General features: G+C 43.3%; 1 protein-coding gene across 4 annotated transcripts in view; it reads right to left on the reverse strand.

Annotated features, from left to right (window-relative positions):
• Positions 1 to 27,026, reverse strand: part of SFI1 (SFI1 centrin binding protein) — a 150,172-nt gene that overhangs the window by 19,804 nt on the left and 103,342 nt on the right. For all 4 annotated transcript variants that reach the window (XM_077293896.1, XM_077293887.1, XM_077293870.1 and 1 more), the window contains 10 exons: positions 26,020 to 26,180; positions 24,103 to 24,177; positions 23,904 to 23,978; positions 23,660 to 23,836; positions 11,681 to 11,904; positions 11,495 to 11,605; positions 11,229 to 11,406; positions 11,013 to 11,103; positions 10,720 to 10,849; positions 6,050 to 6,161 (listed from right to left, as the gene is read on the reverse strand). In XM_077293896.1, the coding sequence (XP_077150011.1) occupies positions 6,050 to 6,161; positions 10,720 to 10,849; positions 11,013 to 11,103; positions 11,229 to 11,406; positions 11,495 to 11,605; positions 11,681 to 11,904; positions 23,660 to 23,836; positions 23,904 to 23,978; positions 24,103 to 24,177; positions 26,020 to 26,180 (1,334 nt within the window). The remainder of the gene's footprint in view (positions 1 to 6,049; positions 6,162 to 10,719; positions 10,850 to 11,012; positions 11,104 to 11,228; positions 11,407 to 11,494; positions 11,606 to 11,680; positions 11,905 to 23,659; positions 23,837 to 23,903; positions 23,979 to 24,102; positions 24,178 to 26,019; positions 26,181 to 27,026) is intronic.

Here is a 27,026-nt window from a genome sequence, read left to right on the forward strand (position 1 = left end):
ATTAACAGAAAAGTAAAAAATAAAATAAAAACGATGGGGTCTGAACCAGACCCAAGTGCCTCCTACAGACACTAAGCAAGAACTGGTTAGCTGAGAGCCAGCAGGAAGGTGTATACTGCAGAGGAGGAGCTAACTTTTTTTGCATCACTTAGTGCCAGCCTCCTATTGGCAGCAGCATACACCCACGGGCTGTGTCCCCCAATGAGGCAAAGGAGAAAAGGATTTTACGGCGAGTACACAAAAATCCCTGTTTTTGAGCATTTTCACCCTGTAGGGACATTTTTTTTTCTCTTACGTAAATGTATTTATATTTGGTTAAAAATCATTTTTGTAATTTGGTTTGATTAACCCCTTCACCCCCAAGGGTGGTTTGCACGTTAATGACCGGGCCAATTTTTACAATTCTGACCACTGTCCCTTTATGAGGTTATAACTCTGGAACGCTTCAACGGATCTTGGCGATTCTGACATTGTTTTCTCGAGACATATTGTACTTCATGATAGTGGTAAAATTTCTTCGATATAACTTGCATTTATTTGTGAAAAAAACGAATATTTGGCGAAAATTTTGAAAATTTCGCAATTTTCCAACTTTGAATTTTTATGCCCTTAAATCACAGACATATGTCACGCAAAATACTTAATAAGTAACATTTCCCACATGTCTACTTTACATCAGCACAATTTTGGAACCAAAATTTTTTTTTGTGACGGAGTTATAAGGGTTAAAAGTTGACCAGCAATTTCTCATTTTTACAACACCATTTTTTTTTTAGGGACCACATCTCATTTGAAGTCATTTTGAGGGGTCTATATGATAGAAAATACCCAAGTGTGACACCATTCTAAAAACTGCACCCCTCAAGGTACTCAAAACCACTTTCAAGAAGTTTATTAACCCTTCAGGTGTTTCACAGGAATTTTTGGAATGTTTAAATAAAAATAAACATTTAACTTTTTTTCACACAAAATTTATTTCAGCTCCAATTTGTTTTATTTTACCAAGGGTAACAGGAGAAAATAGACCCCAAAATTTGTTGTACAATTTGTCCTGAGTACGCTGATACCCCAAATGTGGGGGTAAACCACTGTTTGGGCGCATGGCAGAGCTCGGAAGGAAAGGAGCGCCATTTGACTTTTCAATGCAAAATTGACTGGAATTGAGATGGGACGCCATGTTGCATTTGGAGAGCCCCTGATGTGCCTAAACATTGAAACCCCCCACAAGTGACACCATTTTGGAAAGTAGACCCCCTAAGGATCTTATCTAGATGTGTGGTGAGCACTTTGACCCAACAAGTGCTTCACAGAAGTTTATAATGCAGAGCCGTAAAAATAAAAAATCATATTTTTTCACAAAAATGATTTTTCGCCCCCAATTTTTTATTTTCCCAAGGGTAAGAGAAGAAATTGGACCCCAAAAATTGTTGTGCAATTTGTCCTGAGTACACTGATACCCCATATGTGGGTGTAAACCATTGTTTGGGCGCAGGGCAGAGCTCGGAAGGGAAGGAGCGCCATTTGACTTTTCAATGCAAAATTGACTGAAATTGAGATGGGACGCCATGTTGCATTTGGAGAGCCCCTGATGTGCCTAAACATTGAAACCCCCACAAGTGACACCATTTTGGAAAGTAGACCCCATAAGGAACTTATCTAGATGTGTGTTGAGCACTTTGACCCAACAAGTGCTTCACAGAAGATTATAATGCAGAGCCGTAAAAATAAAAAATCATATTTTTTCACAAAAATGATCTTTTCGCCCCCATTTTTTTATTTCCCCAAGGGTAAGAGAAGAAATTAGACCACAAAAGTTGTTGTGCAATTTGTCCTGAGTACGACGATACCCCATATGTGGGGGTAAACCACTGTTTGGGTGCATAGCAGAGCTCGGAAGGGAAGGAGCGCTATTTTACTTTTCAATGCAAAATTGACTGGAATTAAGATGGGATGCCATGTTGCGTTTGGAGAGCCCCTGATGTGCCTAAACATTAAAAACCCCCACAAGTGACACCATTTTGGAAAGTAGACCCCCTAAGGAACTTATCTAGATGTGTTTTGATAGCTTTGAACCCCCAAGTGTTTCACTACAGTTTATAACGCAGAGCCGTGAAAATAAAAATTCTTTTTTTTTTTTCACAAAAATGATTTTTAGCCCCCAGTTTTGTATTTTCACAAGGGTATCAGGATAAATTGGACCCCAAACATTGTTTTCCAATTTGTCCTGAGTACGCTGATACCCCATATGTGGGGGGGAACCACTGTTTGGGCGCATGACAGAGCTCGGAAGGGAAGGAGCGCCATTTGGAATGCAGACTTAAATGGATTGGTCTGCAGGCGTCACGTTGCATTTGCAGAGCCCCTGATGTACCCAAACAGTACAAACCCCCCACAAGTGACCCCATATTGGAAACTAGACCCCCCAAGGAACTTATCTAGATGTGTTGTGAGAACTTTGAACCCCCAAGTGTTTCACTACAGTTTACAACGCAGAGCCGTGAAAATAAAAAATCTTTTTTTTTCCCACAAAACTTATTTTTTGGCCCCCAGTTTTGTATTTTCCCAAGGGTAGCAGGATAAATTGGACCCCAAAAGATGATGTCCAATTTGTCCTGAGTACGCTGATACCCCATATGTTGGGGTAAACCCCTGTTTGGGCACACGGGAGAGCTCTGAAGGGAAGGAGCACTGTTTTCCTTTTTCAACGCAGAATTGGCTGGAATTCAGATCGGATGCCATGTCCCGTTTGGAGAGCCCCTGATGTGCCTAAACAGTGGAAACCCCCCAATTATAACTGAAACCCTAATCCAAACACACCCCTTACCCTAATCCCAACAGTAACCCTAACCACTCCTCTAACCCAGACACACCCAACCCTATTCCCAACCGTAAATGTAATCCAAACCCTAACCCTATCTTTAGCCCCAACCCTAACTGTAGCCCCAACCCTAGCCCCAACCCTAGCCCTAACCCTAGCAATAACCCTAGCCCTATCACTAGCCCTAAAACTAGCCGTAACACTAGCCCTAACCCTAGCCCTAACCCTAGCCCTAACCATAGCCCCAACCCTAGCCCCAACCCTAACCATAGCCCTAACCCTAGCCCCAACCCTAGCCCTAACCCTAGCCCCAACCCTAGCCCTAACCCTAGCCCTAACTCTAGTCCTAACTCTAGCCCTAACCCTAATGGGAAAATGGAAATAAATACATTTTTTAATTTTATTTTTCCCTAACTAAGGGGGTGATGAAGGGGGGTTTGATTTACTTTTATAGCGGGTTATTTAGCGGATTTTTATGATTGGCAGCTGTCACACACTGAAAGACGCTTTTCATTGCAAAAAATATTTTTTGCGTTACCACATTTTGAGAGCTGTAATTTTTCCATATTTGAGTCCACAGAGTCATGTGAGATCTTGTTTTTTGCGGGACGAGTTGACGTTTTTACTGGTAACATTTTCGGACACGTGACATTTTTTGATCGCTTTTTATTCCGATTTTTGTGAGGCAGAGTGATCAAAAACCAGCTATTCATGAATTTCTTTTGGGGGAGGCGTTTATACTGTTCCGCGTTTGGTAAAATTGATAAAGCAGTTTTATTCGTCGGGTCAGTACGATTACAGCGATATCTCATTTATATCATTTTTTTTATGTTTTGGCGCTTTTATACGATAAAAACTATTTTATAGAAAAAATAATTATTTTGGTATTGCTTTATTCTCAGGACTATAACTTTTTTATTTTTTTGCTGATGATGCTGTATGGCGGCTCGTTTTTTGCGGGACAAGATGACGTTTTCAGCGGTACCATGGTTATTTATATCAGTCTTTTTGATCGCGTGTTATTCCACTTTTTGTTTGGCGGTATGATAATAAAGCGGTTTTTTTGCCTCGTTTTTTTTTTTTTTTTTCTTACGGTGTTTACTGAAGGGGTTAACTAGTGGGGCAGTTTTATAGGTTGGGTCGTTACGGACGCGGCGATACTAAATATGTGTACTTTTATTGTTTTTTTTATTTTATTTAGCTAAAGAAATGTATTTATGGGAATAATATATATATTTTTTTTCTTTATTTAGGATATTTTTTTTATTTTTTTTTTACACACATGTGGGGAATTTTTTTTTACTTTTTTACTTTGTCCCAGGGGGGGACATCACAGATCATTGATCTGGCAGTGTGCACAGCACTCTGCCAGATCTGCGATCTGCTGTGCAGGGCTGCAGGCTTACCAAGTGTCTGCTCTGAGCAGGCACTCGGTAAGCCACCTCCCTCCCTGCAGGACCCGGATGCCGCGGCCATCTGGGTTCCGGGACCTGCGGCGAGGAGGGAGGTAGGAGACCCTCAGAGCAACGCGATCACATCGCGTTGCTCCGGGGGTCTCAGGGAAGCCCGCAGGGAGCCCCCTCCCTGCGCGATGCTTCCCTATACCGCCGGTACACCGCGATCATGTTTGATCGCGGTGTGCCGGGGGTTAATGTGCCGGGGGCGGTCCGTGACCGCTCCTGGCACATAGTGCCGGATGTCAGCTGCGATATGCAGCTGACACCCGGCCGCGATCGGCCGCGCTCCCCCCGTGAGCGCCGCTGATCGGTGATGACGTACTATCCCGTCGGCGGTCATACGGGCCCACCCCACCTCGACGGGATAGTACGTCAAATGTCGGGAAGGGGTTAAAAATGTGCACGGTTTGCCCTCTATGGCCCTTTGTGCTGCCCTGGCTATTGTTGGTTGCAAAATGGGTAAATGAGAATCAATCAGTGAGCTCATTCTGACTTCCGATGGGAGAGATTCTCTGATGTTATTTTTAGCTGATTTATGACCACTGACCACATCAGAGTTGTATGTGGAAGGAAACAAAGAGCCTCCAAAATACATGCATTGGAGTTTTTTTTTTTTTTTTTTTTAAAAAGTCAGATATACATCAATAAAATGTTAAAATTTTTTTTCACAATATTCAGAAAAATCTGGGTGATTCCTGAAGCATCTTCCGCTTGGATAACCGTTTTTTTTTGGAGGGCTGGAAAAAGACGAAGTGTGAACACAGTCTTATGCTAGAGACGTGCAAATGTATAAAGGGAACCTGTCACCAGGTTTGGCCGATAAGAGACACGGCCACCCCCTTTCAGGGCTGATATACAGTATTCTATAATGCTGTATATCTGCCCCCAACCCGACCTGTAAGAGAAGAGAAATAACTTATACTCACTTGCGAGGCGGTCCGGCCCTTGGGCGTCGCTGGTCTTCCTCCAGCGCCTCCCATCTTCTTACGATCCCTGTCCTCCTGCTTGCTTCGTGTAGATGATGCGTCCCTTCTTCATCCACACAGTCTCCTTGGCACAGCGCTCCTGCACAGGCATACTTCCCTGCCCTGTTGAGGGCAGTCAAAGGACTGCAGTGCGCATGCGCCGGAGCTCTTTGACCTTTCCCAGCACCTGTGCACTGCAGTACATTGCTCTGCCCTCAAAAGGGCAAATAAGTACGCCTGTACAGGAGCGCGGAGCTGAGGAGACGAGTCATCCACACGAAGCAAGCAGGAGGGCGGTGCCGGACCAAGAAAAGGGACACCCCTCGGACCGGACCTCCTCGCAGGTGAGTATAACAAGTTATTTTTCTTCTCTTGCAGGTCGGGTTGGGGGCATATATACAGCATTAAAGAATGCTGTATATCAGCCCTGAAAGTTGATTCCCGTATCTCTTATCGGCCAAATCTGGTGACAGGTTCCCTTTAAGTTGTCAATACTTCAATTTTTTACAAATGCAGCATTGCCTAAAAATAAGTTTCTCCCCCTTCCCAACCAGAGCAAAGACTACAACACAAACATAATATGTGGATAAACCCCGAATAGTCTAGGTATGTGCCACTTACTCTTGGTCACTGTAATGGGCCTTTCCTTATAAATTGTTGCTGAGCTACCAGCTAGAATGGTGGACTTTAGCCTTTCATTTTTTTTATCTTGCGACCTTGATATAACTGGGCTGGAACTATGCTACAGAGAATTAAACTAAAACCTCTAAACTATCATATATATGATAATAGAAACATTTGCATTCTACCTGTTGCAGTTCTTGCTTGACTTCCTGGGCTGTTATTTGTTCATCTGAATCCACAGTGAGGCCTACAACATCCAACCATCCTCTTAACACCACAGCATGCTTGTGCCAGGTTCTTATGAAGAAAACAAAAAATAGGAATGATAAATATATATATATATATATGTATATATATATATATATGTCACCCTTAATGAGCTTCAATGGTTATTGCAGAGGGTAAGAATAAAGGTATTGAAATATAAATAACTATTAAATGATTTGATTTGATGATGCTAAACGTCAAGTAGGGAGCATGAAACATTGCAAACAGTCAGATCTGTGGTCAGCAAGGTGTAGAGAAGAAGCTTCAGATGTAGATTTGTTGGGGGAAAAAAAAAATCAGTATAACTTGTATTTTATTGCTTAATCTATGCTGTTTGTATGCAGGACTTCAGTGGGCGGTCCTACTTGGTGATTGACAGCTATCTCTACATGCAGTCATACAGGAAAGACTGTCAATCACTGAATAGGACCGCCCATGGAACGCCTATGCATATAAACACCAGAGATTGCAATAAATAAAATAAGATTTACAGAAACTTTATCCACATAAATGTTTATCAGTATGATTTAGGGTTGAGCGACCTTTAGTTTTTTAGGGTCGAGTCGGGTTTTGTGAAACCCGACTGTCTTAAAAGTCGAGTCGAGTGAAATCGGCCGACCACCGTGAAAAGTCGGGTTTCGGCCGAAACACGAAACCCAATGAAGGAATTTAATTTTTTTTTTTTTTTGTCTCTCTCTCCCTCCGTCCCAGCACTGAAAATTTCCTATTGCACATTCCAAATCCCTACTGCACACAAACGATAACATGACGATAGGCGTTCACTCCCCTAAGACCTATGTCATCACTCTGCCCACGCTCATTCATTGGCTGAAAAAATGGCGCTAAACGCGTCATACGAAACGCGACTTTAGCGCCAAGATCAGGTACCGCATGGCCGACCCCGCACAGGGATCGGGTCGGGTTTCATGAGACGCCGACTTTGCCAAAAGTCGGCGACTTATGAAAATGCACGACCCGTTTCGCTCAACCCTAGTATGATTGGCTTCTATGGCTCTATACATCCTGACTGCAATTTTCAACATTACAGCTTCCCTTTAAACTTGAAAAGTGGCACTTAGAGAGGTCACACAACTGACCAGCACTTTTGTCCATTAAATGGCAGCTGGTGGAGGAGCATGTGAGTGGACCTGTCCATCAGCCGCCTCCAATTGTAAAGCACTTCACATGGGAAAGCTGCTTTTCTACTTTAGGACAATGGTGGACAGGTCTGCTCACATGTTCCTTCTAATGCACCCATTTTTAAATGTTTGTCAGTTTGTAAGGAAAGCTGCACTAACATAAGAAAATGGTAAACCCCTTTAAGTATTGTGCATGTGTTTGTCAAATGGATCAATCATTAAAAAAGTGTTGTAAGGGTAATACAGGAGCAGGACTGCTTCCAAAATCAGATATGAAACCCGGACAAAGATGTACAGTGGGTACGGAAAGTATTCAGACCCCATTACATTTTTCACTATTTGTTTCATTACAGCCATTTGGTAAATTCTTTAAAAAAAGGGTCATTTTTTCTCATTAATGTACACTCTGCACCCCATCTTGACTTAAAAAAACAAAAAGAGAAATTTTTGCGAAATTATTGAAAAAACAATACTGAAATATCTCATGGTCATAAGTATTCATACCCTTTGCTCAGTATTGAGTAGAAGCACCCTTTTGAGCTAGTACAGCCATGAGCCTTCTTGGGAATGATGCATCAAGTTTTTCACACCTGGATTTGGGGATCCTCTCCAGTTCCGTCAGGTTGGATGGTGAACGTTGGTGGACAGCCATTTTCAGGTCTCTCCAGAGATGATCAAATGGGTTTAGGTCAGGGCTCTGGCTGGGCCAGTCAAGAATGGTCATAGTTGTTCTGAAGCCACTCCTTTGTTATTTTAGCTGTGTGCTTAGGGTCATTGTCTAATTAAACACAGCTGGACTTCAATGAAGGAGTTAAGGTACCGTCACACTAAGCGACGCTGCAGCGATATAGACAACAATGCCGATCGCTGCAGCGTCGCTGTGTGGTCGCTGGAGAGCTGTCACACAGACAGCTCTCCAGCGACCAACGATGCCGAAGTCCCCTGGTAACCAGGGTAAACATCGGGTTACTAAGCGCAGGGCCGCGCTTAGTAACCCGATGTTTACCCTGGTTACCAGTGTAAATGTAAAAAAAACCAAACAGTACATACTTACATTCCGGTGTCTGTCCCCCGGCGCTGTGCGTTCCTGCACTGACTGTGAGCGCCGGCCGGAAAGCACAGCGGTGACGTCACCGCTGTGCTTTACGGCCGGCCGGCGCTCAGTCAGTGCGGGAAGCTGACGGCGAGGGGACAGACACCGGAATGTAAGTATGTACCGTTTGTTTTTTACATTTACACTGGTAACCAGGGTAAACATCGGGTTACTAAGCACGGCCCTGCGCTTAGTAACCCGATGTTTACCCTGGTTACCAGTGAAGACATCGCTGGATCGGTGTCACACACACCGATCCAGCGATGTCAGCAGGTGATCCAGCGACGAAATAAGGTGCTGGCCTCCTAGCTCCGACCAACGATGTCACAGCAGGATCCTGATCGCTGCTGCGTGTCAAACACAACGATATCGCTATCCAGGACGCTGCAACGTCACGGATCGCTAGCGATATCGTTGTTAAGTCGCTCAGTGTGAAGGTACCTTAAGAACCATCTCAAGGAGGATCACAAGGAAATGGACAGCATGTGACTTAAATCTGAGTGTCTGAGCAAAGGGTCTGAATACTTATGACCATGTGATATTTCAGTTTTTCATTTTTAATACATTTGCTAAAAATAACATATTTCTGTTTTTTTCAGTCAGGATGGGGTGCAGAGTGTACATTAAATGTGAAAAAAATGAACTTTTTTGAATTTACCAAATGGCTGCAATTAAACAGAGTGAAAAATTTAAAGGGGTCGGAATACCTTCGGTATCCACTGTATGGTTTATGTTTCATATACACATTTTATAGGTACTCCTGGCATTTGATTTAGGGGATAGCCAGCCATAGCATCATCCAACAAGTCATAGCAATTGTCAGTGAGGTTCCACAAGCGTAGTTCTTTAACAATCTCAAATAGTCAACCATGCTGTACCAGTTTCAGGCTAGGTGGTCACTGTTGGAACTCCTCCACCAATCTCACAAAGAATGGTCTTCAAATCCCTTACTGATGGAGCCGAGCTTGGGAATACACACTTGAAATCCATTTTTCTATCTACAGGATTCATGGAGATAGGAATCTCAATTCCTGTAAATGCCTAGGGTCCCACCATTGGGACCCAACAACCATACATTTATCACCTAATCCTAGAGCACCTGTATTAGGGATCACTCACACAAGCGTATTCAACGGATGCTATGGGGCAGTGCAGATGCGCAATTTTTTTCACTGAAAGAATCTGTCAGTGAGTGAAAAAAATTGCAGCATGCTGCGATTTTACTTTGAAATTGTATGCCACTCACCCATTCAAGTCTATGGGTGCGTGGAAAACATCAGATTGCACTCAGATGGCACCCGAGAGCAGTCCGATTTCCACATACTCACAAAATGGAGAAATGTTGTTCTTCATCTTCTCCTCACAGGGTGAGAGAATCGGATCACACTATGCTGACACTGGGCTCAAACACTGATGAAAGTGTGATCAAGTTTCATTTGCATAATCGGCCTGATTCTTTCAATTGAAAGAATTTACGCTGTCTGACCGTAGGCTGGGGTCAGACGAGCGTATGGCGATGCGAGCAGGAGCCGAGTGTCATGTGTCTGTGCTCCGAGCCTCTCGCACAGCTGCGGAGAAATGAATTTCCCCATCTCCTCCATTGCCGGGGTCAGCGTATTATGCACATCACTTGGATGATATCCGAGTCATGTGTGTTGTCTCACTCACACCAATAGGCTTATATGGGTGCGAGTGAGACGAGACTCGGCTGAGTGTCGGTGACAATCGCAGCATACTGCGATTTCACTCGCACGTATAATATGGCCGATCAAAAAAAAGCAGTGATGGGAGCTGCTCCATAGATGAATACTGGTCCGAGTGCTATGCAATGTTTTATCACATAGCACTCGTCCGTATTCTTCGCTAGTGTGACCCCGGCCTTATAAAGAAAACGACTAAGAGCATGCACTTTTGTTTCCTATACTTAAGCATCGGACTTCACATATCCTCCAAAAATGTGCACTGAGGCCGTGTTCACTCTATATTTCAGAAATTGGGAACATTCACAAAAGTATGGTATATCTTCATCCTATACCACTGTATATAGCCATACCATGGTAAAGATCAGGAATTGTCCACAATGATAAAATAAAACCATATTCTGACATACTTCTTCATGGTGAGCCAGTGTATAGGAAAGTGCAGTCTAAATGACCAGCAAAGTTGAGCGTTCATATAGTATGATCAAATCCGTTCTCACAATAGCCAAAAGCTAACATTAAACTGAGAGCATCAAACAGCTGCCCTAAAAACAAGAAGCCAACATGCCATATCGTAGATGCCCTTAGAGAAAGGGTTCAGTCCTTTAAGCGTTACATAATGCATCCATACAGTGAGCGCAGTAATGACAACAAACCTTAGTTCTTGCTTCTGGTGCTGGTACTGCTGCAGAATATACTGAATTTCAGAAAGTTCCTGTTGTAAGGAGGTTGTCTTTGTCACTTGTGTTGTCAGTAAGTCTCTGTTCTCTTGAAGATCTGCATTTTCTGGAATAGCAGTATGTTATTGAAGTCGTATAAGCTTGTCATATCTTATCCATGCTATATAGTACATTGTTTAAAGAAAATTGTAGCGTTATGCAATTATTGGCCTTTAACACATGATTTTACTAATAAGTTAGCATTGAGCTAATCCTACATTTCTTTTTACCTGTGGAGGGAGGGTTTAGTACTCTTGTGCCATGTAAAAAGTCATTTGGTGACAGCAGACGGCTGGAATAATCTGAAAACACCTGAGTTTTCTGTTGAAAAAGAAAAATCAATATCTTAACCATGTGAAATTTCTAGTAAATCAGGAGGCCAAAGCTACACTGTGAACACTAAAGACTACAATATATGACATCAAATCACTTAAGCATCTACTCACAGTGTCTGCTTGCTCCCCAAACACTGGCATAATCCAAGGAGGTGGTGTTAATGTTTTATCTGGTGGTGCCTGGTGTGAACAAGTGACTTGAGTGGCTGCAGAAGGTTTAATTCCCACGTCAGGTGGACTATCCATGCACGGGGAGCATTTCTCGTTATTATTTCTTGTGCTGGAATCACTAGAAAAGGTAAATGATTTGTAGAAAGGTTTTCTATTTTCTTGTTTAAGTTCTGCATCAGAATATAAGGCACTTTGCAACTTCTCACACTGTGTTTCCTGCTTCAACAATCACTGCTCCAAGGAGACCCTCTCTTTCCAAGGATTGCAATAAGAAATCTGGTGTCCGAGGTTTTAGACGATCTTTCCGTAAAGCAGGTCTAGAATATAAATTAGTAGCTATATTGTACATAACAAAAATATATAGCATCTTCAGCTATTCATATCTATCTTACATTGCGCTGAGGGTGGGTTCACAACCAGAAAGGGGTGTAGTGACAACTTTTTTCGCAACATGATCAACTTGTGTGCAGTGAAACTCTTCCTGGGATCGCAGGTGGGTAATTGGTAATTGAAAAGTCACTTTTTTCTGTGGGGGAATTTGTGGATTCTTCTTGAAAACTTTCTCCTTCCAGATCATTGCACAGCGACGTACTGCCAGATTCTGAATGTGCACCTCCTACATCAAAAAACAAATAACATGTTGTTAATATAGATAATAAAATATGATGGATCCAGTGATATTTTCCGCAGTAGTAGGATGTCTAAGGGTATATACAGTCAACTTCTGAACAGTAAAGTAGACCCATAGTGATTTTTTTACTCTTTCACAAGTCCCCCAGTACATAGAATGGTGATCTAGGTTATCACCTTATTTCTTGCTTTCCATCTGTAAATTGCTGATATTCTTCTCTTCATTTAAGTCATATGATCACATGGCGAGTCTCCCTAGGAAGTATATGGTTTTATGTTCTCTAAAGGGAGATACCATCTGAGATAACAGAATATCATGTAATCTGGAACTCCATGAATTGGACCATATAAGTTCTCCATTAGAGGAACAGGAACTCCTATCACAGTTACTGTTGATGATTACACAGCTCTAGTCACACTGTTTTAACCCCTTCATGACCTTGCCGTTTTTTGCAATTCTGACCAGTGTCCCTTTATGAGGTAATAACTCAGGAACGCTTCAACGGATCCTAGCGATTCTGAGATTGTTTTTTCGTGACATATTGGGCTTCATGTTAGTGGTAAATTTAGGTCGATAATTTCTGAGTTTATTTGTGAAAAAAGTGGAAATTTGGCAAAATTTTGAAAATTTCGCAATTTTCACATTTTGAATTTTTATTCTGTTAAACCAGAGAGTTATGTGACACAAAATAGTTAATAAATAACATTTCCCACATGTCTACTTTACATCAGCACAATTTTGGAAACAAATTTTTTTTTTGCTAGGAAGTTATAAGGGTTAAAATTTGACCAGTGATTTCTCATTTTTACAACAAAATTTACAAAACCATTTTTTTTAGGGACCACCTCACATTTGAAGTCAGTTTGAGGGTTCTATATGGCTGAAAATACCCAAAAGTGACACCATTCTAAAAACTGCACCCCTCAAGGTGCTCAAAACCACATTCAAGAAGTTTATTAACCCTTCAGGTGTTTCACAGCAGCAGAAGAAACATGGAAGTAAAAAAATGAACATTTAACTTTTTAGTCACAAAAATGATCTTTTAGCAACAATTTTTTTCTTTTCCCAAGGGTAAAAGGAGAAACTGGACCACGGACGTTGTTGTCCAATTTGTCCTGAGTACGCTGATACCTCATATGTGGGGGTAAACCACTGTTTGGGCGCACGGCAGGGCTCGGAAGGGAAGGAGCGCCATTTGACTTTTTCAATGAAAAATTGGCTCCAATCTTTAGCGGACACCATGTCGCGTTTGGAGAGCCCCCGTGTGCCTAAACATTGGAGCTCCCCCACAAGTGACCCCATTTTGGAAACTAGACCCCCCAAGGAACTTATCTAGAAGCATAGTGAGCACTTTAAACCCCCAGGTGCTTCACAAATTGATCCGTAAAAATGAAAAAGTACTTTTTTTTCACAAAAAAATTATTTTAGCCTCAATTTTTTCATTTTCACATGGGCAACAGGATAAAATGGATCCTAAATTTTGTTGGGCAATTTCTCCTGAGTACACCAATACCTCACATGTGGGGGTAAACCACTGTTTGGGCACATGGTAAGGCTCGGAAGGGAAGGAGCGCCATTTGACTTTTTGAATGAAAAATTATCTCCATCGTTAGCGGACACCATGTCGCGTTTGGAAAGCCCCTGTGTGCCTAAACATTGGAGCTCCTCCACAAGTGACCCCATTTTGGAAACTAGACCCCCCAAGGAACTCATCTAGAGGCATAGTGAGCACTTTAAACCCCCAGGTGCTTCACAAATTGATCCGCAAAAATGAAAAAGTACTTTTTTTTCACACAAAATTTCTTTTAGCCTCAATTCTTTCATTTTCACATGGGCAACAGGATAAAATGGATCCTAAAATTAGTTGGGCAATTTCTCCTGAGTATGCCGATACCTCATATGTGGGGGTAAACCACTGTTTGGGTGCACGGCAAGGCTCGGAAGGGGAGGCGTGCCATTTGACTTTTTGAATGGAAAATTAGCTCCAATCGTTAGCGGACACCATGTCGCGTTTGGAGAGCCCCTGTGTGCCTAAACATTGGAGCTCCCCTACAAGTGACCCCATTTTGGAAACTAGACCCCCCAAGGAACTTATCTAGATGCATAGTGAGCACTTATAACCCCCAGGTGCTTCACAGAAGTTTATAACGCAGAGCCATGAAAATAAAAAATAATTTTTCTTTTCTCAAAAATGATTTTTTAGCCCACAATTTTTTATTTTCCCAAGAGTAACAGGAGAAATTGGACCCCAAAAGTTGTTGTCCAGTTTCTCCTGAGTACGCTGATACCCCATATGTGGGGGTAAACCACTGTTTTGGCACACGTCGGGGTTCGGAAGGAAAGTAGTGACGTTTTGAAATGCAGACTTTGATGGAATGCTCTGCGGGCATCAGGTTGCGTTTGCAGAGTCCCTGATGTGCCTAAACAGTAGGAACTCCCCACAAGTGACTCCATTTTGGAAACTAGACCCCCAAGGGAACTTATCTAGATGTGTGGTGAGCACTTTGCACCCCCAAGTGCTTCACAGAAGTTTATAACGCAGAGCCGTGAAAATAATAAATGTGTTTCCTTTCCTCAAAAATATTTTTTTAGCCCAGAATTTTTTATTTTTGCAAGAGTAACAGGAGAAATTGGACCCCAAAAGTTGTTGTCCAGTTTCTCCTGAGTACGCTGATACCCCATATGTGGGGGTAAACCACTGTTTGGGCACTCGCCGGGGCTCGGAAGGGAAGTAGTGACGTTTTGGAATGCAGACTTTGATGGAATGGTCTGCGGGCATCATGTTACGTTTGCAGAGCCCCTGATATGCCTAAACAGTAGAAACCCCCCACAAGTGACCCCATTTTGGAAACTAGACCCCCCAAGGAACTTATCTAGATGTGTGGTGAGCACGTTCAACCCCCAAGTGCTTCACAGAAGTTTACAACGCAGAGCCGTGAAAATAAAAAATCATTTTTCTTTCCTCAAAAAAGATGTTTTAGCAAGCAATTTTTTATTTTCACAAGGGTAACAGGAGAATTTGGACCCCAATATTTGTTGCCCAGTTTGTTGTGAATACGCTGATACCCCATATGTGGGGGTAAACCACTGTTTGGGCACACGTCAGGGCTCGGAAGGGAAGTAGTGACATTTGAAATGCAGACTTTGATGGAATGGTCTGCGGGCGTCACATTGCATTTGCAGAGCCCCTGATGTGCCTAAACAGTAGAAACACCCCACAAGTGACCCCATTTTGGAAACTAGACCCCCGAAGGAACTTATCTAGATGTGTGGTGAGCACTTTCAACCCCCAAGTGCTTCACAGAAGTTTATAACGCAGAGCCGTGAAAATAAAAAATAATTGTTCTTTCCTCAAAAATTATGTTTTAGCAAGTAATTTTTTATTTTTGCAAGGGTAACAGGAGAAATTGGACCCCAACAGTTGTTGCCCAGTTTGTCCTGAGTACGCTGGTACCCCAAATGTGGGGGTAAACCACTGTTTGGGCGCACGTCGGGGCTTGGAAGGGCGGGAGCACCATTTGACTTTTTGAACGCAAGATTGGCTGGAATCAATGGTGGCGCCATGTTGCGTTTGGAGACCCCTGATGTGCCTAAACAGTGGAAACCCCTCAATTCTAACTTCAACACTAACCCCAACACACCCCTAATCCTAATCCCAACTGTAGCCATAACCCTAATCACAACCCTAACCCCAACACACCCCTAACCACAACCCTAACCGCAACACACCCGTAACCCTAATTCCAACCCTAATCCTAACCCTAATCCCAACCGTAACCCTAATCCCAACCCTAACCACAACACACCCCTAACCCTATCCGTAACCCTAACCACAAGCCTAATCTTAACCCTATTTCAAACCCTAGCCCTAATTCCAACCCTAACTCTAATTCCAACCCTAACCCTAAGGCTATGTGCCCACGTTGCGGATTCGTGTGAGATCTTTCCGCACGATTTTTGAAAAATCTGCAGGTAAAAGGCACTGCGTTTTACCTGCGGATTTACAGCAGATTTCCAGTGTTTTTTTGTGCGGATTTCACCTGCGGATTCCTATTGAGGAACAGGTGTAAAGCGCTGCGGAATCCGCACAAAGAATTGACATGCTGCGGAAAATACAATGCAGCGTTTCTGCACGGAATTTTCCGCACCATGGGCACAGCGGATTTGGTTTTCCTTAGGTGTACATGGTACTGTAAACCTGATGGAAAACTGCTTCGAATTCGCAGCGGCCAATCCGCTGCGGATCTGCGGCCAATCCGCTGCGGATCCGCTGCGGATCCGCGGCCGATCCGCTGCGGATCCGCGGCCGATCCGCTCTGTGTGCACATGCCATAACCCTACCCCTAACCCTACCCGTAACCCTAACCCTACCCCTAACCCTACCCCTAGTTCTAACCCTAACCCTAGTGGAAAAAGAAAAAAAAATATTTTCTTTATTTTATTATTGTCCCTACCTATGGGGGTGATAAAGGGGGGGGGTTTATTTATTATTTTTTTATTTTGATCGCTGTGTTAGAACCTACCACAGCGATCAAAATGTACCTGTAATGAATCAGCCAGCCGGCTGATTCGGCGGGCGCACTGAGCGTGCGCCCGCCATTTTGGAAGATGGCGGCGCCCAGCGAGGAGACGGACCGACACCGGGAGCCTAGGTAAGTATAAGGGGGGGAGATCGGGGCACGGGGGGGGGGGGGGGGCGTCGGAGCACCGGGGGGTGACATAGGAGCAGGGGGGGAGCGGACAGGAGGACGGGGGAGCGGAGCACAGGACGGAGGGGACCGGACCCCATAACGGAGCACTGGGGGGGCGATCGGTGGGGTGGGGGTCACTTCAGGTTTTCCAGCCATGGCCGATGGTATTGCAGCATCGGCCATGGCTGGATTGTAATATTTCACCAGTTTTTTAGGTGAAATATTACAAATCGCTCTGATTGGCAGTTTCACTTTCAACAGCCAATCAGAGCGATCGTAGCCACGGGGGGGTGAAGCCACCCCCCCTGGGCTGAAGTACCACTCCCCCTCTCCCTGCAGATCGGGTAAAATAGGAGTTAACCCCTTCACCCGATCTGCAGGGACGCGATCATTCCATGACGCCGCATAGTCTATGTGCTATAAAATCGTGTAACAATTGTTTTTGGGGTTTTGTTTTCGTGTTCATTTAACAGGTTAACAGTAATAGGTGGAGCTCGACTCCACCCTCATCTGTTAGTAGCAAATGATGGCTGAATAACACAGTCATTATCAGATGGGAATACTTTGGGCTCATTCCCTGAGCCTGCTTCATATATCCACTCCCAACAAGCGGTCATCCTTAAGGGCTTAAAGACAATATCATTATTCCATGAATTCATTAAAAGAGAACCTATCAAATCAATATGAAGTAAATGGAAACAAAAAATGCAACATTTCTTAAATATACAGTAGGGGAAATACGGTAAGTATTTGATCCCTTGCCGATTTTGTAAGTTTGCCCACTGACAAAGACATGAGCAGTCTGTAATTTTAAGGGTAGGTTAATTTTAACATTGAGAGATAGAATATCAAAAATAAAATCCAGAAAATCACATTGTACAAATTATATAAATGTATTTGCATTTTGCTGTGAGAAATAAGAATTTGATCCCTCTGGAAACAAGACTTAATACCAAACCTTGTTGGCAAGCGCAGCAGTCAAGACGTTTTTTGTAGCTGATGATGAGGTTTGCGCACGTCAGGAGGAATATTGGTCCACTCCTCTTTGCAGATCATCTCTAAATCATTAAGATTTTGAGGCTGTTGCTTGGCAACTCGGAGCTTCAACTCCCTCCATAAGTTTTCTATGGAATTAAGGTCTGTAGACTGCCTAGGCCACTCCATGCATGACCGTAATGTGCTTCTTTTTGAGCCACCCCTTTGTTGCCTTGGCTGTACATTTTGGATCATTGTCTTTCTGGAAAACCCAGCCACGACCCATTTTTAATGTCCTGGCGGAGGGATGGAGGTTGTCACTCGGGATTTTACGGTACATCCATTCTCCCATTGACGTGATGAAGTAGTCCTGTGCCCTTAGCATAGAAATACCCCCAAAACATAATGATTCCACCTCCATGCTTGACAGTGGGGATGGTGGTCTTTGGGTCATAGGCAGCATTTCTCTTCCTCCAAACACGGCGAGTTGAGTTAATGCCAAAGAGCTAAATTTTTGTGTCATCTGATTACAGCACCTTCTCCCAATCACTCACAGAATCATGCAGGTGTTCATTGGAAAACTTCAAACGGGCCTGCACATGTGCTTTCTTGAGCAGGGGTACCTTGCGGGCACAGCAGGATTTTAAACCTTTACGGTGTAATGTGTTACCAATGGTTTTCTTGGTGACTGTGGTCCCAGCTGCCTTGAGATCATTAACAAGTTCCCCCTGTGTAGTTTTAGGCTGATCTCTCACCTTCCTCATGATCAAGGATACCCCACGAGGTGAGATTTTGCATCGTGCCCCAGATCGATGTCGATTGACAGTCATTTTGTATTTCTTCCAATTTATTACTATTGCACCAACAGTTGTCTCCTTCTCACCCAGCGTCTTACTTATGGTTTTGTAGCCCATTCCAGCTTTGTGCAGGTCTCTGATCTTGTCCCTGACATCCTTATAAAGCTCTTTGATTTTGCCCATGTTGTAGAGGTTAGAGTCTGACTGATTCATTGAGACTGTGGACAGGAGTCTTTTCTAAAGGTGACTATGTAAGACAGCTGTCTTTATTGCAGGTAACGAGTTGATTAGGAGCGTCTAACTAGTCTGTAGGAGCCAGAACTCTTAATGGTTGGTAGGGGATCAAATACGTATTTCTCACTGCAAAATACAAATACATTTTGACAATTTTCTGGATTTTACTTTTGATATTCTATCTCTCAATGTTAAAATTAACCTACCCTTAAAATTATAGACTTCATGTCTGTAAGTGGGCAAACTATAAAATCAGCAATGAATAAAATACTTATTCCCCCCACTGTATATATATCAGATTTTTCAGATTATAAGACACTTTTCCCCCCCCAAATTTAGGGGGAAAATGTGGGTGCATCTTATAATGTGTATATACCTTACCGGCCGCAGGCTGGGATGAGGGGATGTTTGGATGTGCGGTGTGGCTCGCCACTGCGGGTGTCCAGTGCTGCGGGGGGCTCTGCCGACATCTTGTGAAAGCACTGAGAACTCCATCTGCGCTGTCCCCATCTGGCAGCCATTTTCCCAGAGTCCAGTCCACCGCGTAGGAAGCCATGTCACTGCTGGGGCTCTGGGCTTTCACAAGATGTCGGCAGAATCCCCGCAGCACCTGACACCCGCAGCAGTGCAACGCACTGCACATCCAAACACCCCCTCATCTCAGCCTGCGGCCTGTAGCAACGCTCCACTCTTGCCTCCTCCAGTGGCGACCCGGCTTCACCACAGCCACCACCCCCCGCTAAGCAATAAGACGCATGGATTAAAAGAAGCACCACCATTTTATTAAAAAAAAAAGTTTTTTTCCTATTTTTCTCAAAATTTGGGGTGCGTTTTATAATTCGGTGCGTCTTCTAATCCGCAAAATTCGGTAATTAGGAAAACTAAAGAATTCATGTCTAGTTTAATGATGAAAGCTCTGGCCCTTTTAGAAAGGGAGACTGAAATAGTGCTCTCCATGGTCTCACTACTCTGACAACTGTGTGAGACTTCCTGTTTTGGAGAGAAGAGGGATGACTGGGAGGAGACTAGAAGTATGCAGCATGTAATCATGGGAGGTTTGAGCTATTGCCTTAGTTCATGTTAAATGTAGTTATATAGGAAGCAATCTAAGATGGATTCCTGTACATTAGGGAGGTAATATTTACCTTATTGATCCAGTGTGAAATTTGTTGGGATCGTATATCCATCCATCCATCCATCTCATGGTGATTGTTTTTATCTAGCAAGGCTATTTCCCTCAGAAGAGTGTGATGATAGTGAGGACAGGTCTCCTCAAAGATTCCTAATAAACACACCTTAGGGCAGAGTGGCACAGGGGATTGTATGATCACGTTGAGGATAGCTATGACCTCTTTCCAAAAGTATTCAATAGGAGGGCCATACCATGTCAGATGTGTAAAGTCAGTTGCCTCTTCCCCACATCTATGGCAATCGGCAGTGGTAAATCTACCCATTTTATATAACCTGCTAGAAGTCCGGTATCATTGACGGACTATATACATTTGGATTAGCTTGTTGCTAATTCCCAGTGAAATATATTGAGAGGAGATCAAGGCCTTGCTCCAATCCTCCTCTGATGGGGGGGGGGGGTGATACCGCCTTACATTTGGCCTCAACCAATAATGGCAATGAGGAGCATCTCCTGCTTAGTAACTGGGTGTATATAAAGGAGATCAACCCCTCCCCCTTGGGTCTCTGGCTCCTTAGAATCCCTATCAGGGATAATGAGGATATGCAAGTATTTCTAATGTCTGGCAACTGGGTATTTAGGACATTCCTTTTTGCAGATACCTAAAGAAAGCGTGCCTGGGAGCTTGATAGGAGTCAAGACTCTGGCACAGCTCTAAGTTTGACCAAAACTGATCATGTTGGGAATGTAGCAATTCGAGATGAGCACTATTATGTCATAAATGGGACTCCGCTACTGTGTCCTTGAATTGAAAAATCTTTTGGTGGCTCTCTACATTTGAACCGCAAGACTGTAAATTGGCGAGGAGTGTGAGTATTGCTCTGGTGCCTCCAAGACCCCCTCACAGACTCTGTTGCCTCAAAGAGTGAGCAAGGTGATGTTCAGAATTAGGCAAATGATTCCATCTGTAGTGATGAGCGAATATACTCGTTACTCGAGATTTCTCGAGCACGCTCGGGTGTCCTCCGAGTATTTCTAAGTGCTCGGAGATTTAGTTTTCATTGCCGCAGCTGAATGATTTACATCTGTTAGCCAGCATAAGTACTTGTGGGGGTTGCCGGGTTGCTAGGGAATCCCCACATGTAATCAAGCTGGCTAAGAGATGTAAATCATTCAGCTGAGGTGAGGAAAACAATCTCTGAGCACTAAAAAATACTCGGAGGACACCCGAGCGTGCTCAGGAAATCTCGAATAACGAGTATATTCGCTCATCTCTAATTATCTGCTATCCATTGTTGTATAAAGCAAAGTTGGCCAGCAAATTAGTATAAGGCTGGGATCACACTTGCAAGAAATTTGGACGAGTCTCGCATCTCAATACCCGGCACTGCCACCAGCACTTGGGACTGGAGTGCGCGGCTGCGTGTATTTCTATGCAGCTGAACGCTCCGGTCCCAAATGCCGGCGGCAGTGCTGGGTATTGAGATGCAAGACTCGTACGAGTTTCTCGCAAGTGTGATCCCGGCCTAAGAAGAAGCCTGGAAATTCCGCACCTGGCTCATCTCTGGGCCTCTGAAGAGTGTTTCATTTCAGTTTGTGTCCTTTTGAGCCCCATATGAAGAGTGCTCAATGGGAGTTGATCATGGTAAAGACCTTTTGTACGACTTAGAAGGCTGAGTGCTCCAGAACATATAGGAATTTAAGAGACTTTCATTTTAATGACATTAATTCTCCTGGCGTTGCGTGTGATTTCTTTCAAATGTGTATACCTAGATATTTAAAGTAGGATATTATTCATAGTCTGCAGAATTCATCCCTTACTTTCCATCCCACATTGTTTAGAGGTAACAACATGGATTTCTGCCAGTTTATTTCTGGACCAGAGAAACGACCAAATTAAATCAGAACCATTACAAAAGGCTGTGTAGCTCTTGGAATGGCCATAATAGTATTAAATCATCTGCATATAAACCCAAGCGGTCCTTACAGGAACCCACTTTAATCCCTTGGAACCATGCAGTCTGGCGGATCATGACAGCAAGTGGTTCCATGGCAATGACAAAACAAAAGGGTATCCCTGTATGTTCCCTCTCCCCAAAAGAAACAATCCATTAATCAGGACCTTGGCTTTCGGAGATCGATACAAGACTGCAACCCATCTTCTGGAGCATGGTTCAAAGGCAAAATTGTCAAAGGGTCTTCTCCTTTATCCAGACCTCAATAAAAGTAGTAGGATTTTTGCCCTCGCATCGTTCTGGGACACCGACAATGCGAACATTATTGCGCCTGGACCTGTTCTCCAAATCATCCGTTTTTTTTCAAATTGCAGCAATATCTTTCGTGATCTCCTTATTGTGCTGCGCAGACGCAGAAACTGTATTTTCAACCACACCAACTCTTTTTTCCAATTGCCCAGTTCTGTCCTTAACTGTGTGGAGATCATGTTTTACATTTTGCATTGATTCCTGTAGAAAGCCCAACTGAGTGAGCACATTAGTAATGGCTGATCCACACTGCATAACAGCCACCAGCACGTCCTTTATAGTGGGCTCAGCGGGAATCTGCAGTTTCAGCGCTGTGAGCTGCTTCTTTTGTTCCACCAGCTCTCCCCAGCTAGCCAGAGCCTCCTGGTTCCTCTGCCCTCCAGCACTTTCAGTCTCCTCCTCCCCCTCTTCACTCATCCCCTGCTCTGTACCTTTTCTTCCTGTGTCTGGATCTTTTCCAGCTGCTTGGGGAGATTCCTTCTCCAATTCCTCCACTCGGGCATATCGCTGCAGACGAGCCGCTACTTCTCTGTTTCTGGCTGCACTATCAGTCTCTGCATCTGCCAGAGCACGTGCTGAAGCGGCAGCGCCATCTTGGGAACCAGAGGCCATCTCTCCTGTAATCCTCCTTTGAACTTTTTTCGGCATGTTGCACGCCTGGAATGCTCCCTCAATGGTCCGACGACCTCCACCAGTCCCCAGGGCCTCTCCACAGATAATTACTGGCTGTGTTGTGGGGATTTAGCAGCAGTAATTCACTAGGACATGTGGGAGCTCTGCAAGCACACGTCCTCCTCACATGCTGCTAGGCCACGCCCCAGTCAAAGGGTCTTCTCAATAGAATAAAATGCCTTTGCACCATCCAGAGATGCCAAGGCCTAATCTTCCTGTCCTTTCCAACCCAACTGTCATTTCATGACCTTCATCTCCTGCTTCAGTGATGCCCTGCACATACTTCCACACAAGTAATGGCCTCCCCTATCCCTACAGGGAACATCTCATGCCTCTTTTACCTATTCCACCTTTCATCTGTCCTCCATTTCTAGAGGTACTGTGTATCACATAGTGGCACATTTAGCATTGTTGGTAACAGATGATTTGTGTCTCAGTAACAGAACAGCATTTTGAGTGAAGACAGTACCCACATCACTACTTAACACCATGTAATATACTGGCAAACAGGCTGCTGTAAATAAAATGCCCAGTAGAGAGGAAAGGAACTATGGGATTTGTATTTATTACCATTGGTAATTCCATCTGTAGCCAGCATCAAAACAATAATGCACAGAGCTGATAACGGAAATTACCATAAGTATTTCTGAGCTACGGTGGCATCATTGGGTGAGCAATAAAAGAAAAAAAAAAAAAACGTTTTTGGTACCATGTTAGCTAATTGAAAAAAGATTGTTCTCAGTGAGAGAAACTGAATGGACACATATAGGGACTTTTCTCAATTTTTTTTCTCTAAACATGGAAATGTTGTTATATGATTCAGAAAAACTGTAGACAAATACATAAAGTACAACCAGACATTTACTAATAAAAGGGGAGGGGGTCACGTACTTAGACCCTCACCATTTCGGACTTTTATGGCATACTTCATCAATTATGTAGTCGATGCAAGGACAACATGATAATATTTCTACCAACCTTCAGCTGATTCTGGGTAGACTGCTGAGATCTGAAATGCTTCATTCCTGACATGAAATGCAAAATTCTCGTGACTCCTTTTCTCAGGAGGTCAGTGCGATATACTTCAACTGCCATGGCAAGTCGCTGTTTCTTTCTCCGACTCTCGTGAAGATATGCCAGCCAATAGTCAAACACCTAAAACATAATGCTATTAGTAAATTATAAGTATGGTTCATTTATTTCTGTTTGAATAAAAAAATACCTTCCCCTGTAGGTTGAAAGACCAGTGCCATAGAGCTTGTACTGTCTGGTTATCCTGCCGCCTTTTCTCCAACAGCTATAATATAAATGTAAAGTATCAGGCATGTTTCCAAGTACAGCACACTTAATGCTGACAAGAGCATGAAAAGCAACCCATGTGTTACAAGAAAATGTAAGATCTGTAAATTAATGTACTTTACCATCTGTTGCCATTTCCTCCAGTGATACAAGCATAGCCTGTGACGAGACCAGATCATCTGCTGCCGCTGAAGAAGCTGTGTGGACAAAATAATGTAATCTATGAAAATATTTATTATTGCAAGCTTTAGAACATCAATGCTTCCACATCGATAATACAGAAAATGTAAAATTGCACATTGTAAACAATTACAAAAGTACAGATGTCCAGTAAACCATAATGTTATGATATTATTGGTAGTCCTTAATGAAAAGTAGCATTTTATAATAAATCTTTCCAATTAAAGACGGGTCACTTTTCACAGCCAATTACAGAAAAATTTTGAATAATTATAGTGTGTGTTTGTTTATTAAACCCCTTAACGTCCAATGACAAACATAGTCCATCATTGAACGCCTCCCCGTTTGGGGCGGGCTCTGGAGATGAGCCCACACGTTTTCCGGCACATGACAGCTGATCTGATCAGCTGACGTGCTCCTAACAGCAGCGGGTAGAGTCGCGATCTACCTGCGGCTGTTAGAATATTAAATGCCACTGTCAAACTCTGACAGTGGCACTTAACATGCACACGCAGGAAGCGCGTCATTACCTCCTCACATCGGTGCCCATGTCACATAACTGAGGGTCACTGATGGGTCGGCATGATGACCAGAGGTCTCTTGGAGACCTCTATGCTTGTCACTGCCGGATTGCTATGAGCGTTGCCTGGTGGTCAGCGCTCATAGCAAGTCAGGTATTCTGCTACATGTAGACGATCTGATCATCGCCTGTATGAGCAGAGCCGATTGAGTTATGGCAGCTTCTACTCTCCCATATAAACTACTGAAACAAGCCAAACGTAAAAAAAATAAAGTTTTTGATATTTTTAAACTATTTAAAAAGTTCTAATCACCCCCATTTCGCCCCATTCAAAATAAAACAATTTAAAACAAAAATCAAACCTACACATATTTGGGGTCGCCGAGTTCAGAATCGCCTGATCTATCAATAATAAAAAGGATTAACCTGATCGTTAAACGGCGTAGCGAGAAAACGCCAGAATTTTTTTTTTTGGGACGTCGCAACATTGCATCAAAATGCAATAATGGGCAATCAAAAGATCGTATCGGCACCAAAATGGTATCATTAAAAACATCAGCTCGGTACGCAAAAAATAAGCCCTCACCCGACCCCAGATCATGAAAAATGGAGACGCTACAAGTATCAGAAAATGGCCCCTTTTTTTTTTCTTTTACAAACTTTGGAATTTTTTTTCACCACTTAGACACCAAACATGTCTAGGTTCTTTTTTTACCTATGAACTCGTAATAACCTGGAGAATCATAATGGCAGGTCAGTTTTAGCATTTAGTGAACCTAGCAAAAAAGCCAAACAAAAAACAAGTGTGGGATTGCACTTTTTTTTGCAATTTCACCGTCCTTGGAATTTTTCTCCCCGTTTTCGAGTACATGACATGTGAAAACCAATGGTGTTGTTCAAAAATACAACTCGTCCCACAAAAAACAAGCCCACACATGGCTATTTTGACCAAAAAAATTAAAAAGTTATGGCCATGGAAAGAAGGGGAGCAAAAAATGGAAACACAAAAATGGAAATACCCTGGGTCCTTAAGGGGTTAAAAAAGGCAGCCAAAACCAAAATGATAATATGAGAATGTACACCATTTCAGCGCTTTCTGTGTGGTCTTGTGAAAGTCCTCATAATATTGCAGTTTTGTGATGGAAATAAGTAATGTCCCAGGTTATCAGATGTTGGATTAATGAAATTCTGAAATTTTATCCTAGGTTTCCACTTATTTTCACAGGTTAGCACAAAAATGCTACATTCAAGAGTTTGTTATTTACAATTATGACAACTTTCTTCCTTGTCCTATGCGATTCTGAGAGATGACTGTAACATAATGCATTATACCACTCACCTTTTTTCTTAGACATAAAGCATAGTACACTTTCCAGTTTTTGACACAAATCGTCAATAATCTCCTTTTGTGATGCTTTGCGGCCATGTCCCTCTTCACCCCTTCTCTCTTTGAAATCTGACTGAGTTCTCTCCAGTACAAAAACATGCGGCAAAGTTTTCCTGAAGTATAGGGGGCAGTAGATTAACTGAAAGCCAATAGACTAGAGCTTTATAAGTAGAGATGAGCGAATTTGCTTGGGTTCCCTCTTATTCGGCAAGTTGCAGCGCATGCCGAATAAGCTGCAGAGGGAACCTGGATACATGGAGCGTGCAGCTAATAGGCGCCGCAGCTGCATGTGTCACGACTGCGTCACTGTCACAACACATGCATGGACAGCCTGTTTGTTGCTGAATAAGAGGGAACCCGACCAAATTCGCTCATCTCTATTTATTATTATTTATTTATTTATATAGCACCATTGATTCCATGGTGCTGTACATGAGGCGGGGTTACATACAAATGACAGATATCACTTACAGTAAGCAAACTAACAATGACAGACTGATACAGAGAGGAGAGGACCCTGCCCTTGAGGGCTTACATTCTATAGGATTATGGGGAAGGAGTTAATAGGTTGAGGGTTGCAGGAGATCCAGTGTTGGTGAGGCAGTATCTCCGGTAGTGATGAGGAGGCAGCGGGGTCAGTGCAGGCTGTAGGCTTTCCTGAAGAGGTGGGCTTTCAGGTTCCGTCTGAAGGATCCGAATGCGGTTGATAGTCGGACGTGTTGGGGCAAAAAATTCCAGAGGATGGGGGATATTCGGGAGAAGTCTTGGAGGCGGTTGGGTGAGGAGCGAATAAGTGTGGAGGAGAGAAGGAGGTCTTTTTTGGAAGTGCATTGAACAGCAAGGTGGATTGTTGCGGAGGGGAAGAAAAAAAAAATCTTTAAATCTTCAGCTTAGCGAGTGTGAATGAGCTGAGTGTGACCTGAGCGAAAGTATGAACGGCGGTAAGTGTGACTTGTGAT

This window comes from Ranitomeya variabilis, chromosome 1 (genome assembly GCF_051348905.1).
Source record: "Ranitomeya variabilis isolate aRanVar5 chromosome 1, aRanVar5.hap1, whole genome shotgun sequence".
Lineage (NCBI taxonomy): Eukaryota > Metazoa > Chordata > Amphibia > Anura > Dendrobatidae > Ranitomeya > Ranitomeya variabilis.